The following is a 20,452-nucleotide window of genomic DNA, read 5'->3' as shown; positions in this document are numbered from 1 at the left end:
TTATTCCAGGTTGGCCATTTTCTGTTTATAAAAGGGAGAAAATTTCGGGATTCAAAAAAAATGACATATCTAGCTTTTATACTTGATTACTACACTTCAAATAACACTGTTTTTCGTCCATTTTAAAATGGCTTCAACTGACCTGAAATAAAATGACTTTTAAATTTAAATGCTTGGAATAAAATTAGAATAAAAAAAAATTGAAAAATGTCTTCAAGTGCTTGAAATTGAACCTAAACTTACTCAAAAATGGCTTCAAAAGCCATTGAAATATGATAGAAAAATTACTTTAAATACTTGGCATAAAATCGAAACTTACTCCTAAGGCTTCAAAAATGGTTCTAAATGCCTGAGATAAAATAACTTTAAATGCCTAAAAAATGAAAATAGGCTTTAACTTCTTGGAAAAAAATTAAACCTAAAAAAATTAAAAATGGCTTCAAATGCCTGAAATCAAATGAAAAAATGACTTGACATGCCTGGATCAAAATTGAAAAATGGCTTCAAATTCCTGAAACAAAAATTGAAAAATGGCTTCGAATGCCTGAAATAAAATGAAAAAAATGACTTTAAATGCTTGGAATAACATTTAAACTTAGCTTGGAAAAATTAAAAAATATTTAAAAAGTGGCTTCAAGTGCCTTTAATTAGGTGAAAAATTTTCTTTAAATGCCTCTAAAAAATGAAAATAGACTTGAACTTCTTAGAAAAAAAAAATTAAAAATGTCTTCAAATTCCTGGAACAAAAATTGAAAAATGGCTTTAAATTCTTGAAACAGAAATTGAAAACGTCTTCGATTGCCTGAAATAAAATAAAAAAATGACTTTAAATGCTTGGAATAAAATATAACCTTACCTTGAAAAAATTGAAAAATATTTAAAAAGTGGCTTCAAATGCTTTTAATAAGATTGAAAAATTTCCTTTAAATGCCTGCAAAAAATGAAAATAGGCTTCAACTCCTTGAAATAAAATTAAAACTAAAAAAAATGTAAAATGTCTTCCAGTTCCTGGTATAAAAATTAAAAAAAGGCTTTAACTTCTTGGAATAAGAAAAAATTAAGAATGGCTTCAAATGTCTGAAAACAAATTAAAAAATGACCCGAAAAAATGTCTTCAAAATCCTGAAACAAAAATTGAAAAATGGCTTCAAATTCTTGAAACAGAAATTGAAAAATGGCTTCGATTGCCTGAAATAAAATGAAAAAATGACTTTAAATGCTTGAAAAAATTGAAATTTTTTTAAAAAGTGGTTTCAAATGCCTTTAATAAAATGAATTTTTTTGCTTTAAATGCCTGCAAAAAGTGAAAATAGGCTTAAACTCCTTGGAATTAAATTGAGACCAGAAAAACTTGATAAACGTTTTAAATTTTTGAAACAAAAATTGAAAAACGGCTTCAAATGCCTGAAATCAAATGAAAAAATGACTTGACATGCCTGGACAAAAATTGAAAAATGGCTTCAAATTCCTGCAACAAAAATTGAAAAACGGCTTCGAATGCCTGAAATAAAATGAAAAAATGACTTTAAATGCTTGGAATAACATTTTAATTTAATTTTACCCTGAAAAAATTAAAAATTATTTTAAAAGTGGCTTCAGATGCCTTTAATAAGATGAAAAATTTTCTTTAAATGCCTCTAAAAAATGAAAATAGACTTGAACTTCTTAGAAAAAAATAAATAAAAATGTCTTCAAAATCCTGGAACAAAAATCGAAAAAAGGCTTGACCTCTCTGAAATAAAATTTCAGATCAAATGCCTGAAATCAAATTCTCATGATCTCAAATCTAAAGATCTGAAATTCAAATGCTTTGAATGCCTGAAATAAAATGAAAAAAATTACTTTAAATGCTTGGAATAAAATGTAAACTTACCCTGAAAAAATTAAAAAATATTTAAAAAGTGGCTTCAAGTGCCTTTAATAAGATGAAAAATTTTCTTTAAATGCCTCTTAAAAATGAAAATAGACTTGAACTTCTTAGAAAAAAAAAATTAAAAATGTCTTCAAAATCCTGGAACAAAAATTGAAAAATGGCTTCAAATGCCTTTAATAAGGAGAAAAATTTCCTTAAAAAATTGAAAATCTTTTAAAAAGTGGTTTTAAATGTCTTTAATAAGATGAAATTTTTTTCTTTAAATGCCTGGACAAAAATTGATAATCGGCTTCAAATTCCTGAAACAGAAATTAAAAACGTCTTCGATTGCCTGAAATAAAATAAAAAAATGACTTTAAATGCTTGGCATAAAATTTAAACTTACCTTGAAAAAATTGAAAAATATTTAAAAAGTTGCTTCAAATGCCTTTAATAAGATGAAAATTTTCCTTTAAATGCCTGTAAAAAATGAAAATACGCTTCAACTCCTTGAAATAAAATTAAAACTAAAAAAAATGTAAAATGTCTTCCAGTGCCTGGTACAAAAATTGAAAAAAGGCTTCAAAATCCTGAAACAAAAATTGAAAAACGGCTTCGATTGTCTGAAATAAAATGAAAAATGAAGAATAAAATTTAAACTTACCTTGAAAAAATATTTAAAAAGTTGCTTCAAATGCCTTTAATAAGATGAAAATTTTCCTTTAAATGCCTGTAAAAAATGAAAATACGCTTCAACTCCTTGAAATAAAATTAAAACTAAAAAAAATGTAAAATGTCTTCCAGTTCCTGGTATAAAAATTGAAAAAAGGCTTTAACTTCTTAAAGGCTTCAAATATCTGAAATCAAATGAAAAAATGACCCGAAATGCCTGGACAAAAGTTGAAAAATGTCTTCAAAATCCTGAAACAAAAATTAAAAAACGGCTTCGATTGTCTGAAATAAAATGAAAAATGACTTTAAATGCTTGGAATAAAAGTTAAACTTACCTTGAAAAAATTGAAAATTTTTTAAAAACTGGTTTTAAATGCCTTTAATAACATGATTTTTTTTCTTTAAATGCCTGCAAAAAGTGAAAATAGGCTTCAACTCCTTGAAATAAAATTGAGAGCAGAAAAACTTGATAAACGTTTTTAATTTTTGAAACAAAAATTAAAAAATGGCTTCAAATGCCTGAAATCAAATAAAAAAAATGACTTGACATGCCTGGACAAAAATTGAAAATTGGCTTCAAATTCCTGGAACAAAAATTGAAAAACGGCTTCGAATGCCTGAAATAAAATGAAAAAAGGACTTTAAATGATTGGAATAAAATTTAAACTTACACTGAAAAAATTAAAAAATATTTAAAAAGTGGCTTCAAATGCCTTTAATGAGATGAAAAATTTTCTTTAAATGCCTCTAAAAAATGAAAATAGACTTGAACTTTTTAGAAAAAAAAAAATTAAAAATGTCTTCAAAATCCTGGAACAAAAATCGAAAAAAGACTTGACCTCCCTGAAATAAAATTAAAGCTAAAAAAAATTGAAAAATGGCTTTAAATTCCTGAAAAAGAAATTGAAAACGGCTTCGATTGCCTGAAATAAAATAAAAAATTGACTTTAAATGCTTGGAATAAAATTTAAACTTATCTTGAAAATATATTTAAAAAGTTGCTTCAAATGCCTTTAATAAGAGGAAAAATTTGGTTTAAATGCCTGTAAAAAATTAATATGAGCTTCAACTCCTTGAAATAAAATTAAAACTAAAAAAAATGTAAAATGTCTTCCAGTTCCTGGTAAAAAAATTGAAAAAAGGCTTTAACTTCTTGGAATAAAAAAAAATGAAGAATGGCTTCAAATGTCTGAAATCAAATGAAAAAATTACCCGAAATGCCTGAACAAAAGTTGAAAAATGTCTTCAAAATCCTGAAACAAAAAATAAAAAACGGCTTCGATTGTCTGAAATAAAATGAAAAATGACTTTATTTGCTTGGAATAAAATTTAAAATTTAAGCTTGAAAAATTTTTAAAAAGTGGTTTCAAATGCCTTTAATAAGATGAAATTTTTTTCTTTAAATGCCTGCAAAAAATGAAAATAGGAAAAAATAGGAAATTCAACTCCTTGGAATTAAATTGAGACCAGAAAAACTTGATAAACGTTTTAAATTTTCGAAACAAAAATTGAAAAATGGCTTCGATTACCTGAAATAAAATGAAAAAATTACTTTAAATGAAAATTTAAAAAAAATTTAAAAAAGTCTTCAAATGCTTGCAACAAAAAGTCAAACTTATCCAAAATAAATAAAAAAATAATTCATAAAATGCCTGGAATAACATTCAAACTTACCCAACATATTTAAAAAAATGTTTCAAATGATCCAATTTTATAACGCTGTTTATATACTAAATATTTTATAACACCACACCAAATATTAACTTTAAATTCGTGTTGAAAGTGTAATGTTTCAGTAATGAGGTTTGGATTTGCAATATCCCATGAATGTTTGTTTATAAAATTAAAAATTCCCCGTCGGGTAAAAGTCGCTTCATCCGTAAACATAATTTTATTAATAAATAGGCGATCTTGATTTTGTTGTTCCTGGACATAGCGAGCGAAACCTAATCTCGCTGGAAGATCTGTCTCCAAAAGATTTTGTACTGGCGTAAAATGGTATGCATAAAGACGCTCACTATGAAAAATTCTTAAAACTGAGGACTTACTAATTCCAGTTCTTGCCGCCATACGCCTTACAATTATTTCTGGATCTTCAGCAACCTGGACTAACACTTCTTCTTCTTGATACACATTACGTCTATTTGGACTCCCAACATCTCGCTTTGGCCTGAACGAACCCGTTTCCCCAAGTCTCTGGTAAACGTTTTTAAAGAGTTTAAAATCTGGCTGCCTCCTATAGACCGCTGTAATTTGCTTGGGCATAAACACAAACCATATCTCGCATTTCCGAATTAGAAAAATATTGATGTCTAGGCATCTTAACCTAAAGTGATAAATAAAGACTACTGGAACTAACACTAACGCAACAAGTAACAAAAATTGAAAAATAGCTTCGATTGCCTGAAATAAAATGAAAAAATTACTTTAAATACCTAAAATAAAATTTACACTTACCAAAAAAAAAAAATTGAAAAATATTCAGTAAATGGCTTTAAGTGCCTAAAATCAAATGAAAAAATGATGAATTTAAATGTCTGGACAAAAATTGAAAAAAGGCTTCAAATGCTTGCAACAAAAAGTCAAACTTATCCAAAAATAAATAAAAAAATAATTCATAAAATGCCTGGAATAACATTCAAACTTATCCAACATATTTAATATATATATTTTGCAGAAACTTTGTTTTTCATCAAAAAAACTCCTTCTGCTCCCCACCCAGCCCAAACATTTTTCTAGTAAGAAATTCCTGATGAAAATCAATATTTTCCCGTCAAAATATCCAATCGAATTGCCTGAGATGAAAAATTTTTAAGAAAATATACGTATATATTATACGATTCTGATTACAAATCGGAGAAAATGTCAGCATTTAAAAAAATTGTCAAACTATGACAAAATAACCCGGTTATCATGCGTAGCACTGAGTAGCATTCGATATATTTTTCGTATACAGGGAAATCCAGGAAATGCATTAACGTGCATAAAATAAGATGTACAAATTAAAAAAAATGAGTTACGAATACAAATTAGCTCAAAACTTATTTTAGAAAAACTTAGAATATTACGATTTTGATAGGAGATATTATTGATCTAGGGAACATGCCAATAGATAAAGAAGAACATAAACCTGACAACGCTCTTATATAATAATAACCAATATTCAGTTGTCTCCTCAGTGAGTAATTCTCATACATTTTCTCTCGGGTTTTCGCTCATTGACATCGAAATTCTCCTTACGTTTATTTTCTCAATCTTTCATTAAAATGCCGCACACAGGGATGCTGCACGTCTTTTAGAGGGACGATCTTCTTTTCTTTAGACAAATCGATATCTAATAAAACATTACAAAGACCTAAAGTGAGTTAATTGACTCTCGTTTTCACTGAATAATTACGATTTATTTGCTTTACGGTAAAAACAGTTGACGCATTTCTGCACGGTTACCAGATTTGCATAAAATGGGTTAAAATGCATATCAAACAGCCCCAGAATGTAAGTCCCAGTAAACACGAAAATCATTTGCGTAATATAGGTTACAATTTATCTAAAACATCCCAGAATGTTAGCGTTATATTTTGCTCTTCTTAAATAAATATTTCCTTTTTAGTAAAATTAATAATAATAAACAAACTGATTTGCAGGAACTGGCCCTTTGGAGCAATGTATTGTACAGTAAGCAATTTCATTGCTAATGCAACAGTGGTCGCAAGTGTATTTACTTTAACCGGGATATCATGCGATAGGTGAGTCTAAAAGGGTTAAATTAGGATATTATTACGATGTCCATTTTTTTTTTCTTTTAGATATTTAGCTATAGTCTATCCGCTTCATCCGAGAATGTCAAAATCGTCGTCACTGTTCACGATATTCTTTATATGGACATCCAGTATGATTTTTGCCTCTCCATGTCTGCTTTATTCCACAACGATAATCTATAGGTAAGATGTTTTTGCACTAAGAAAATGTTTGTTTAGATTTTATATATAATAAGCTTGTCATATAAAAAGTTACTTCATTCTTATATGGTAAATGTTCATTTTATGCATGTACACTCTATTATATATATTTTCTAAGAAATATAATATTTTTTTAATAAATCAAACACTTACCAAGAAAAATATTAACAATTCTTAGAATTTCAAGGTGCATAATCTAAAAATAAATTTGAATACATTATCGGGAGCCTTTTTATTACAATAGGCTTTCTTAAGAATAATTCCCGGTGCCTGACTGAACTTCTTGACAAGAAAAAAAGTTGATTTTCTTTTGCAACAGAAAATAACAAAAAGAGAACTTATTAACATTACAATTTTAAAGGATAAATTAAACGAGTTCTAGGAATATCTATTGTATATGGTCAAGTTAATTAATATTTTTAAGGTATATAGTTACGGTGAATTTTCTTTAATATTTTATTCATGGCATGGGATAATAATGTAAATTCCTGCTAAAAGCAAGGAATAGCACAAAAATTATTAATAGTACAGGTGTTATGAGGCAATTTAAAATATTGCCTAATCTGACAAAAAAAAATTATTCTTATTTTTAGGATCAATTTGATTTAATAATTTAATACTCCTATGGGATTTTTAGAGATTTTGTTAAATCATCGGACCAAATTTGGTCAAAAAATAATAAGGACTTAAAAAATAATTATTGTTTTAAAGTCAATATTTTTTCTCTATCAAAATAAAAGCAAAAAGAAAAGGCATTAATTGCCTGAAATGCCTGGAATAAGAAGGAAAATGATTTAAAAAATCTAAAATAAAATTGCAAATATTTCTGAAATACGTAAATTATTATTATTTAAAGTGCCTGAAAGCCATGATTTTGATTGTGCTAAAGTAGTAAATTCAAATCGTTAACTCATTGAGTGCCTGGAATAAAAAACTGAAAATATCTTGAAATTAATTAAATAAATAAAAAAGTCATTTTAAAAATTTAAAATAAAATTGGAAACGTTTAAAATCTCTGAAATAGATAAAAAAATATTTCAAATCTCTTGATGGAGTATATCATAATTTTGACTGAATTAAAAAGTAATTTTAAGTAGCGGTACATTAAATATCTGGAATAATATTAAAAATGACCTGGAATGCCTAATATAAATAGGAAAATATTTTTGAAATTCTAAAATAAAATTGGAAACGTTTCCAAATGCCTGAAATAATTTAAAGAAATATTTTAAATGCCTGGATGATATAAAACATTATCTGCATCGAAGTGGTGGCGTTAAATAGTAGTGATTGTTTTAAAATTATATTTTAATTTAATATTCGAACGTGTCAATTGGCTAATCATCAACAAAATCCAATCGGAGACCTCTGAAATAAAGTTGTTAAACATCAAAGCACTAAGGCAAAAAAGCTTTAACGTACTGGAAAATTCCTTTACGTAGATATTAGATTTACAGGGTAAATGTAATATCATAAATAATATTTCAGGTATCGAGGGGTCCAACGGACCGGCTGTATAATGGTCTGGCCTGATAAAAAGCTTATGGGATCCAAATACGATTTAGGGTAAGTCTATTTAAAGATTTGTTATAGTTTGGTTTGCATTGCTTTATGTATCTTCATCGTTACTAATGAGGTTTCTCGTGTCTTTCCTCTTGTAAGTTTAAACAACTATAGTGTAAAATTATAAATTAACCTCTAGAGAATTTCAATCAAAAGTTGCAAGGAAAAAAGACCGTTTTTTATAAATTAAATGGAGTTTACAAACTGTAGCCGTGAGACTTATACGGCAAAGTCTAGGGCTAAGAAGGAAGTTGGGAACTTTAAAACTTTGCTACTTTAATGGAGTTTCCTCGTTTACCTATTAGCTTTTATGGTGCAATATATTATTTATTGTTTGAAGGTCAGTTTATCAGACTGTTTTTTATTAAGTCCTTATTATACTATTTATTTCTGTTACATTATCTCTTTAAAATTATATACCACTTAAGTATTTTGACTAACATTTCATAGATCTTGTTTTAAGCGTACACTAAAATTTTGGAAGTTTGAAAAAAAGAAATAAATAGGAGTTTATAGCAAAATATCTTATATCCAGAAGTAGGTGTCAACTTTGTTATGTCAGTTCAACATTTTCAATTGTCAATTTTCTGTATAAAGAATTTTTCACGGGGATTCAAAGGTGATGGTAACAATTTTGACAATTTTTTTTTTGAACCATAACTACCTCGAAAATTGTCCAAAATTGCTAAAATTATCACCACATTGTTAAAAGAACTTCATTTTATTACAAAAACAATATTTGGAGTTAGGTTTTGTAACAATAAATTTTTTACAGGGGCGTTAGGATGATGGTAACAATTTTTCAATTTTTTTGGATCTTAAGTACATAAACGTCCGTAACTCCGTCAAAAATTGTCCAAACTTTCATCAGATTATTGAAAAAACCTTATCTTACGATAAAAACAACATATCAATTTAATTTTCTTAATAAGAAATTTTTTACAGGGATTTAAAGATAGGGGTATCAATTTTTCAATTTGTTTAGAGCTTAAGCACAAAAATGCCAACAACTCCCTTAAAAATTGTCCAAAATTGCTCAAACTTCTATTAAATTATAAAGAAAAATTAATTTTATTATAAAAAAAATATTGCAGGTTAAGTTTTGAAATAACAATTTTTTTACAGGCACTCAACGATGATAGTAACAATTTTTCATTTTTGTTAAAGCTCAAGGACAACAACGTCCATGACTTTCTCAAAAATTATCAAAATTTACCTGAATTTCCATCAGATTATTAGGAAAACTTCACTTTATAACAAAAATAGCATATCAACTTTATTTTCTGAATAAAAAAAATTTTACAGGCAGTCAAAGATCATTGTAACAATTTTTTTGGTACAAGAACACCTATAACTCTCTTAATATTTTTCCAAAGAAATTCAAGCTTACAACAAATTGCTAAGAAAACTTCTTTTTATAATAAAAATAACATTTCAAGTTAGATTTTGTAATTGTAATTTTTTTACAGGGATTTAAAGATAATGGTAACAATTTTCAATTTTTTTGGAGCTTTAGTACAAAAATGTTCATAACTCCCTCAAAAATTGTCAAAATTTACCCAAACTTTTATCAGATTAATAAAAGAAATCTATTTTACGATAAAAACAAGATGTCAACTAAATTTTCTTACCAGGAAATTTTTTATATTGACTCAAAAATTATGGTTACAATTTTTTAATTTTTTTGGAGCTTTAGTACAAAAATGTCCATAACTTGCTCAAAAATTGTCAAAATTTACCCAAACTTCCATTAGATTATTAGAAAAACATCACTTTATAATAAAATTAATATATTAACTTAATTTGCTTAATAGAAGGTTTTTTATAAGGACTCAAAGATGATGGTAACAATTTTTGATTTTTTTTTAATTCTAAAGGACCCATAATTCCCTTAAAAATTGTCCAAAATTATTTAAACTACTACCAAATTCTTAAGAAAACGTTATTTTATTATAAGAAGAATATTTAAAGTAATCTTTTTTGACAAAGAATTTTTCACAGGGATTCAAAAGTGAAAGTAACAATTTTTCAATTTTTTTGAAACCTATCACAAGAACGCCTATAACTCTCTTAAAAATTATCCAAAATTGCTCAAGCTTTCACCACATCGTTAAAAAAACTTTATTTTACTACATGCATGACATTTTAGGCTAAGTTTTTTAATAAAGAATTTTTCACAGGCAGTCAAAGGTCATGGTAACAATTTTTCAATTTTTTAGACCTCAAGTACAAGAACGCCTATAACTCTTTTAAAAATTATCCAAAATTCCTCAAACTTTCACTGAATTATTAAGAAAACTCCATTTTACTACACACATGATATTTCAGGCTTAGTTTTAAAATAATGAATTTTTCACAGGCAGTCAAAGATCATGGTAACAATTTTTCAGTTTTTTTGAACCCTATCACAAGAACGCCTATAACTCTCTTAAAAATGATCCAAAATGGCTCAAGCTTTCACCAAATCGTTAAAAAAACTTTATTTTACTACATGCATGACATTTTAGGCTAAGTTTTTTAATAAAGAATTTTTCACAGGCAGTCAAAAGTCATGGTAATAATTTTTCAATTTTTTTGAAACCTATCACAAGAACGCCTATAACTCTCTTAAAAATTATCCAAAATTGCTCAAGCTTTCACCAAATCGTTTAAAAAACTTTATTTTACTATATGCATGACATTTTAGGCTAAGTTTTTTAATAAAGAATTTTTCACAGGCAGTCAAAGGTCATGGTAACAATTTTTCAATTTTTTAGACCTCAAGTACAAGAACGCCTATAACTCTTTTAAAAATTATCCAAAATTCCTCAAACTTTCACTGTATTATTAAGAAAACTCCATTTTACTACACACATGATATTTTAGGCTTAGTTTTATAATAAGGAATTTTTCACAGGCAGTCAAAGATCATGGTAACAATTTTTCAATTTTTTTGAAACCTATCACAAGAACGCCTATAACTCTCTTAAAAATTATCCAAAATTGCTCAAGCTTTCACCAAATCGTTAAAAAAACTTTATTTTACTATATACATGACATTTCAGGCTAAGTTTTATAATAAAAAATTTTTTACAGGCAGTCAAAGGTCATGGTAACAATTTTTCAATTTTTTAGACCTCAAGTACAAGAACGCCTATAACTCTTTTAAAAATTATCCAAAATTCCTCAAACTTTCACTAAATTGTTAAGAAAACTCTATTTTATTATTTAAATGACATTTCAGGATAAGTTTTTTAATAAGGAATTTTTCACAGGCCGTCAAAAAGCATTGTAACAATTTTTCAATTTTTTTGAAGCTAAAGTACAAGAACGCTTATAACTCTCTTAAAAATTATTCAAAATTGCTCAAACTTTTACTAAATTATTAAGAAAACTTCATTTTATTAAAAAAACGACATTTTAAGTTAAGTTTTATAATAATATGTAATAAATTCTCTTGACCTTTTATATTAATTAAGCATGTTCTTTTTTTTTCATAATTCTTTGCGAAAAATCTAGATTACTGTCCCTTCCAAAAAAGCAAACGAAGATTTCCAATTGGACAAGTAGGTGGGTGCGACGGGTATATTTTCGATTATTTACGACCATAAAGAAACTGAAAACATCAAAAAAGCTTTTCACTCGGGAAAACAATAAAAAAACGACATATTGGAAGGAAGGAAATTTACTTTCAATCAATTTATATTAAGGCTATTAATGTGGAAAATTACTCAGTCCAAGGGTTTATTATAATTTAATTATTGGCTAAAAAAACATATTGAAAATACCAACTATATTCACATAAACATTATTTGAATCACGCTAAATCAGATCCATTTAAGTTATGCACGCTATTGGAAAAATTGTTAATCCCTTTTAAGGCATTTTTGCAGGATGTGATAAAAAAATTTAAGATTAATATAAGCGAGCATAATAAATCAACGATTTAAATTAAATAATTGAGAACCATTTTCTTCTCATATTAGGACCATAAATTCAGAATTATTGCTTTTACCAAAGTAATTTTATTGAAAGGAGTCATATATATTTTTTATGGACCAAATGTGGGTTAAAATATTGAGTCTTATAGGATATAGTTGAGCCAATTATTAAAAAAAAAACTCCCCTTAAATATAACATTAAAAAGGTTAGAGCTAGTCATGCAAATTGAGACTGAATATTTTTATATAAGTCACATCAGAAAAAAGATTCAATCTTAAATTGCCAGTAAAAACCTTTTTTTTCATCCTAAAGGTCCTCCTTAATCAGTACGGTGCTGTTTAATGTCAATATAAAATAAAAAAAAACTTCTCTAATTTTATCCCTAAAAGAAAAGCATTGGGTTGTGTCCGTAAAAATAACGTCACAGCAGATGCTTCGCGACTTTCCCTTGTCATAAAGTTTATATAAAAAGTATGAGAATTCCGAATAACAAAAAAGAATGTCAAGACGAGTTTTCGGTAATTGGACCATTTTTAAGGACCTTCTTGTGTATATAACTTTTTGATTTTTTTATATAAGTTACATATGGAAAAATATGCTTTGAACACATATCGAGGCATATTACTATTTACCCAGTAATTATTTCTATACTATTAAAATAGCTCAAGACAGCTTAAAGAAGAATAATATATTTTTATTTAGCAAGTGGGTCTAAATATTAAATACAATACACCTATAAGTAATAAAAACTAATTTAAAATACAAAAATAAAAACGCTTATGGTAAATCTAAAATAGTAAGAACTCAAACACTAAATATGACTAAAAAAAATAAATAAAACTTAACATGTATTAATTGATAATAATTAATTTAAAATATATGCTCTCAGTAACCGTTAAAAGTTATCGATATTCGATAATTAATTAAGTTCTAACAGACCTTTATATAGAGCATTTCATTTTAGTGTTACATTTATAAGATAGGTGTTACGTCAACTTTGACCCCTCTCCGTGGGGCACCCTGTATATTTACAAGAATTTTTGTAATAAGCAAAAAGTTAGCTGGAACCCTCGACTAAAACATACTAAAATTTCAACCTTCTACAGTGGTCGTAAACATATTTTTTGGAGGATTTTAGAAAGTGTTCCAATAGTTTTCCTTGGGTAACTTTGACTCGGTCTTCTAGGACACTCTATATATATATATGTATACAAGAATGTTTATAATAAATAAAAAATCAGCCATAACCTCGAAGTAAAACATACTAAAAGTTAAAGCATGTTTCGGCGGTCCTAAAAATGTTTTTTTTTTTTTTTTGGGATGGTTGCAAGGGTGCGTCAGCTCTGACCCCTCTTTGTGGGATACCCTGTGTATTAACAAGAAATTGTGTAGTAAAAGAAAAGTTAGCTACGATTCTAGACTAAAACATAATAAAAATTCAACCCTGTACAGCGGTTCTAAATGAGTTTTTTGAGGGATTTTGAAATGTGGTCAAAAAATTTGGATTGATTCCATTAGGTAACTTTGGTTCGGTTTTCTAGGACAGCCTGTACATATATTAGAATTTTTATATTAAATGAAAAGTTAGCCAAAACCCCATAGTAAAAAATGCTAAAATTTCAACCCTATCCAGTGGTCCTAAACATGTTTTTTCGGAGGGTTTTGTAAAGGGTGGTTATTTTCTTTGGGTTACTTTGACTCTCAATTTCGAGGACATCCTGTACATTAAAAAAAATTTAATTCGAAGAGAAAAGTTAGCCTCAACTCTTGACTGAAACATACTAAAAGTTCATCCCTGTCCAGTGGTCCTAAACAAGTTTTTTTCTGAATGTTCAAAAGTGCTTTTGCCAATTGTGATTTTTTTTGTCGAGTAACTTTGACTTTCAATTTCGAGGACATCCTGTACACTAAAAAAAATTTCATTCAAAGAGAAAAGTTAGCCTCAACTCTTTGCTAAAACATACTAAAAGTTCATCCCTGTCCAGCGGTCCTAAACATGTTTTTTAAAGCATTTTCAAAAGTGCTTTTGCCAATTGTGATTTTTTTTGTCGAGTAACTTTGTGGCTCGATTTCTGGGACACCCTGTATATTTACAAAAAAATTTATTTAAATAGAAAAGTTAGCCTTAAGCCTTGACTGAAACATACTAAAATTTGAACCCTATGCAGCGGTTCTAAACATTTTTTTTCTAAATTTTCAAAAGTGCTTTTGCCAATTGTGATTTTTTTTTGTCGAGTAACTTTGAGGCTCGATTTCTGGGACACCCTGTATATTTACAAAAAATTTCATTTTAACAGAAAAGTTAGTTTCAACCCTTTACTAAAACATACTGAAAGTTCATCCCTGTCCAGTGGTCCTAAGCATGTTTTTTTCTGAATTTTTAAAAGTACTTTTGCCAATTGTGATTTTTTTTTGTCGAGTAACTTTGACTCTCAATTTCAATGACATCCTGTACATTAAAAAAAAATGTCATTTAAGGAGAAAAGTTAGCCTCAACCCTTGACTGAAACATACTAAAAGTTTATCCCTGTCCAGTGATTCTAAACATATTTTTTTTCTGAATTTTCAAAAGTGCTTTTGCCAATTGTGACTTTTTTATGTCGAGTAACTTTGAGACTCGATTTCTGGGACACCCTGTACATTAACAAAAAATTTCGTCCCAAGAGAAAAGTTAGTTTCACGCCTTGACTAAAACATACTAAAAGTTACTCTTAGTTAAAATAAGAGCAGTCAAGAAATTTAGCTTATAAGTAAGTAATTTATAGGATGCTTTGATAGGAGCTTATAACGAAAAAGCAACAAACCGAAAAGTAACTTAAACCCTAACGTCAAAGAGAAAAACTTAGTAACCGAGTAAATTTATACTGCAGTTCGACTTTAACTGTTATTAGATTCTGTACCGGGCTTTATAAATTCGTGTAATCTTAAAATTAAAGTGAAAATGGGATATAAGTTCAAGGGCTAGAGGTGTACGACGTATAGCGAGAAGTTACTTTGAGATATTCGGCTTTTACGACGTTTTATACGATTTTCAGTAATATTAAACAGCAAAATATTTTCTTTTATATAGTGACACCTTATTGAAAAGTTGACATTTTTCTTGGACCTTTTAAGTATATTCCCACTATTTCTCCAGATATTCTCAAGGAAAGTTGGAATCTGTTAAGAGTAGTAGCCAAAAATATTACCTCAATCAAAACACCCCTGGCTACTTTAATTTTTAAGCCATAATGACGTTTTTACCCTCGAATCCATCCTTAAGAATCTTGCTATAGGCCCGTAAAAAAATATTAAATAGTTAATATTTCAAGGTAATAATAAAATTTTTAATAAGGACTTTTTCAATTTTTTTGAAGCTTAAGTACAAAAACGTCCATAACTCGCTCAAAAATTGTCCAAAATTATTCAAGCTTTCACCACATTATTAAGAAAACTTCATTTTAATATAAAAACAACACTCTGAGCTAAATTTTATAATAAAAAAATTCTTACAGGGAATCAAAGGTCGTGGTAACAATTTTTTCATTTTTTTTTGAGTTTTAAGACTACAACGTCCTCAACTTTCTCAAAAATTGTCTAAAATTGCTCAAGCTTCCACCAAATTGTTAAGAAAACCTCACTTTATTATAGAATTAATATTTTAAGTTAAATTGTGTAATAATACATTTTTTATAGGGACTTAAAGATGATGATAACAATTTTTCAATTTTTTTGGAGCTTAAGTACAAAAACGCCCATAACTCCCTCAAAAATTGTTAAAATTTATCCAAACTTACATCAGGTTATTAAGGGAGCTCCATTTTACGACAAAAATAACATGTCAATTTAATTTTCTTAACAGTAATTTTTTTATAGAAACTCAAATTTGATAGTAACAATTTTTCAACTTTTTTAGTGCCTAGGAATAAAAATACCCATAAGTCTCTTAAAAAGTATCCAAAATTGCTAAAACTTCTATCAAATTATTAAGAAAACATCATTTTATAATATAAAAAAGCGTTTAAAGTAAATTTTTTTAATGAGGAATTTTTCACAGGAATTCAAAGACGATGCTAATAATTTTTCAAATTTTTTGGAGTTTTAGTACAAAAACGTCCATAACTCCCTCAAAAATTGTCCAAAATTATTCAAGCTTTCACCACATTATTAAGAAAACTTCATTTTAATATAAAACCAACACTCTGAGCTAAATTTTATAATAAAAAATTTTTTACAGGGAATCAAAGGTCGTGGTAACAATTTTTTCATTTTTTTCAGAGTTTAAAGACTACAACGTCCTGAACTTTCTCAAAAATTGTCTAAAATTGCTCAAGCTTCCACCAAATTGTTAGGAAAACCTCACTTTATTATAGAATTAATATTTTAAGTTAAATTGTGTAATAATAAATTTTTTATAGGGACTTAAAGATGATGGTAACAATTTTTCAATTTTTTTCGAGCTTAAGTACAAAAACGCCCATAACTTGCTCAAAAATTGTTAAAATTTATCCAAACTTACATCAGGTTATTAAGGGAGCTCCATTTTACGACAAAAATAACATGTCAATTTAATTTTCCTAATAGTAATTTTTTTATAGAAACTCAAAGTTGATAGTAACAATTTTTCAACTTTTTTAGTGCCTAAGGATAAAAATATCCATAAGTCCCTTAAAAAGTATCCAAAATTGCTCAAACTTCTATCAAATTATTAAGAAAACATAATTTTATTATAAAAAGAGCGTCTAAAGGAAATTTTTTTAATAAGGAATTTTTCACAGAAATTCAAAGACGATGCTAATAATTTTTCAATTTTTTTGGAGCTTTAGTACAAAAACGTCCATAACTCCCTCAAAAATTGTCCAAAATTATTCAAGCTTTCACCACATTATTAAGAAAACTTCATTTTAATATAAAAACAACACTCTGAGCTAAATTTTATAATAAAAAATTTCTTACAGGGAATCAAAGGTCGTGGTAACAATTTTTTAATTTTTTTGAGTTTACAGACCACAACGTCCTCAACTTTCTCAAAAATTGTCTAAAATTGCTCAAGCTTCCACCAAATTGTTAGGAAAACCTCACTTTATTATAGAATTAATATTTTAAGTTAGGTTGTGTAATAATAAATTTTTTATAGGGACTTAAAGATGATGATAACAATTTTTCAATTTTTTTGGAGCTTAAGTACAAAAACGCCCATAACTCCCTCAAAAATTGTTAAAATTTATCCAAACTTACATCAGGTTATTAAGGGAGCTCCATTTTACGACAAAAATAACATGTTAATTTAATTTTTGTAATAGTAATTTTTTTATAGAAACTCAAAATTGATAGTAACAATTTTTCAACTTTTTTAGTGCCTAAGGATAAAAATACCCATAAGTCCCTTAAAAAGTATTCAAAATTGCTCAAACTTCTATCAAACTATTAAGGAAACATCATTTTATAATAAAAAAAGCGTTTAAAGTAAATTTTTTAATGAGGAATTTTTCACAGGAATTCAAAGACGATGCTAATAATTTTTCAATTTTTTTGGAGCTTTAGTACAAAAACGTCCATAAATCGCTCAAAAATTGTCCAAAATTGTTCAAGCTTTCACCACATTATTAAGAAAACTTCATTTTAATATAAAAACAACACTCTGAGCTAAATTTTATAATAAAAAATTTCTTACAGGGAATCAAAGGTGGTGGTAACAATTTTTCAATTTTTTTTGGAGTTTAAAGACTACAACGTCCCTAACTCCTTCAAAAATTGTCCAAAATTGCTCAAGCTTCCACCAAATTGTTAGGAAAACCTCACTTTATTATAGAATTAATATTTTAATTTAGGCTGTGTAATAATAAATTTTTTATAGGGACTTAAAGACGATGCTAATAATTTTTCAATTTTTTTGAAGTTTAAGTACAAAAACGTCCATAACTCGCTCAAAAATTGTCCAAAATTATTCAAGCTTTCACCACATTATTAAGAAAACTTCATTTTAATATAAAAACATTACTCTGAGCTAAATTTTATAATAAAAAAATTTTTACAGGGAATCAAAGGTCGTGGTAACAATTTTTTCATGTTTTTGAGTTTACAGACCACAACGTCCTCAACTTTCTCAAAAATTGTCTAAAATTGCTCAAGCTTCCACCAAATTGTTAGAAAAACCTCACTTTATTATAGAATTAATATTTTAAGTTAGGTTGTGTAATAATACATTTTTTATAGGGACTTAAAGATGATGATAACAATTTTTCAATTTTTTTGGAGCTTAAGTACAAAAACGCCCATAACTCCCTCAAAAATTGTTAAAATGTATCCCAAATTCCATCAGGTTATTGTGGGAGCTCCATTTTACGACAAACATAACATGTCAATTTAATTTTCCTAATAGTAATTTTTTTATAGAAACTCAAAGTTGATAGTAGCAATTTTTCAACTTTTTTAGTGTCTAAGGATAAAAATACACATAAGTCTCTTAAAAAGTATCCGAAATTGCTCAAACTTTTATCAAATTATTAAGAAAACATAATTTTATTATAAAAAGAGCGTTTAAAGAAAATTTTTTTAATGAGGAATTTTTCACAGGAATTCAAAGACGATGCTAATAATTTTTCAATTTTTTTGGAGCTTTAGTACAAAAACGTCCATAAATCGCTCAAAAATTGTCCAAAATTATTCAAGCTTCCACCAAATTATTAAGAAAACTTCATTTTAATATAAAAACATTACTCTGAGCTAAATTTTATAATAAAAAAATTCTTACAGGGAATCAAAGGTCGTGGTAACAATTTTTCAATTTTTTTTGGAGTTTAAAGACTACAACGTCCCTAACTCCTTCAAAAATTGTCCAAAATTGCTCAAGCTTCCACCAAATTGTTAAGAAAACCTCACTTTATTATAGAATTATTATTTTAAGTTAAATTGTGTAATAATAAATTTTTTATAGGGACTTAAAGATGATGGTAACAATTTTTCAATTTTTTTGGAGCTTAAGTACAAAAACGCCCATAACTCCCTGAAAAATTGTTAAAATTTATCCAAACTTACATCAGGTTATTAAGGGAGCTCCATTTTACGACAAACATAACATGTCAATTTAATTTTCCTAATAGTAATTTTTTTATAGAAACTCTAAGTTGATAGTAACAATTTTTTAACTTTTTTAGTGCCTAAGGATAAAAATACCCATAACTCCCTTAAAAAGTATTCAAAATTGCTCAAACTTCTATCAAACTATTAAGAAAACATCATTTTATAATAAAAAAAGCGTTTAAAGTAAATTTTTTTAATGAGGAATTTTTCACAGGAATTCAAAGACGATGGTAATAATTTTTCAATTTTTTTGGAGCTTTAGTACAAAAACGTCCATAAATCGCTCAAAAATTGTCAAAATGTACCCAAATTTCGATCAGATTATTAAAAAAACTTCACTTTATGACAAAAGTAATATATCAACCTAATTTTCTTAATAGAAAGTTTTTTATAGGGACTCAGAGATGATGATAACAATTTTTCAATTTTTTTGAAGCTTAAATACAACAACGCTTATAACTCTCTTAAAAATGATCCAAAATTACTCAAGCTTTTACTAAATTATTAAAAAAACTTTATTTTATTACATACATGACACTACATGGCAACGATTAATATTCCTTAAAAGTAAAAAAAAAAATTATATTTCATACAAAATTACAATAAACTTTTTACAAACAAAAACACTTTTATCATTTTTTTTTTGTTGTTCTAATATTCCAAATAACCTCTAAACTATGCTTCAGACCCCTCTCACCAATCAAACGTAAAACGTTTTAAGCAAATTACGTTTTTCAGGTATCAGATGCTGTTCCTTATTTTAGCGTATTTGGTGCCCATGACGCTGATGTCGCTGAGTTACACCATGATGGGAAAAGAGCTGTGGGGCTCGAAATCAATCGGGGAGCTGACTCAGCGTCAGCAGGATTTAATCAAATCGAAACGAAAGGTGCGTATTTTCTTGTTTATCCCCCCTTTGCTTCAATTCAATCCATTCATTCATTGATTTGGCTCGTTCTTATATGATAACTTGCTTCTGAAATGTTACATTAGTCATTTAAGTTAGGCAATGTCGATTCACTGGTGTATTAATTAATAGCCTCGTTTTTTAACTAAGTTAGTAAATCTGTTGGCTAAAAGAATTGGTAACTACGTAACTTATTGCTTCCCTTCGATAAATAAAGAAGAAGTTTCACTCAATATCCCTAGCACTTCCTGTCAGTAAACTGCTGAAAGTTTCCCAAACTTCGAACTCGTTTTGTCAGTTTCTTTCTGTAACTCTGCTTTATTTAACTTATATAATTTTGTTTTTAAGTTGTTGTTTTGTTGAACGGTATTATAGCAAAAAATACTTAAGAAATTAAGAATACTTTACTAAAAGAAAAATATAAGGATCTGTGTACAACAGACAAAGGGGATGAGGAACAAAGAAGCCATTATGTTTTAAAATATGCCCTAAATTTGCAAATGAGTTGTGCAATAT

General features: G+C 27.5%; 1 protein-coding gene across 2 annotated transcripts in view; it reads left to right on the top strand.

Annotated features, from left to right (window-relative positions):
- LOC126744904 (tachykinin-like peptides receptor 86C) overlaps positions 1-20,452 on the top strand; it is a 96,082-nt gene that overhangs the window by 49,613 nt on the left and 26,017 nt on the right. For both annotated transcript variants that reach the window (XM_050452492.1, XM_050452491.1), the window contains 4 exons: positions 6,169-6,270; positions 6,331-6,465; positions 7,972-8,049; positions 19,768-19,918. In XM_050452492.1, the coding sequence (XP_050308449.1) occupies positions 6,169-6,270; positions 6,331-6,465; positions 7,972-8,049; positions 19,768-19,918 (466 nt within the window). The remainder of the gene's footprint in view (positions 1-6,168; positions 6,271-6,330; positions 6,466-7,971; positions 8,050-19,767; positions 19,919-20,452) is intronic.

The sequence above is a fragment of the Anthonomus grandis genome, chromosome 15, assembly GCF_022605725.1.
Source record: "Anthonomus grandis grandis chromosome 15, icAntGran1.3, whole genome shotgun sequence".
In the NCBI taxonomy this organism is placed as follows: domain Eukaryota; kingdom Metazoa; phylum Arthropoda; class Insecta; order Coleoptera; family Curculionidae; genus Anthonomus; species Anthonomus grandis.
Note: the sequence above shows the minus strand (reverse complement) of the source record. Positions and strands in the feature narration are given on the sequence as shown.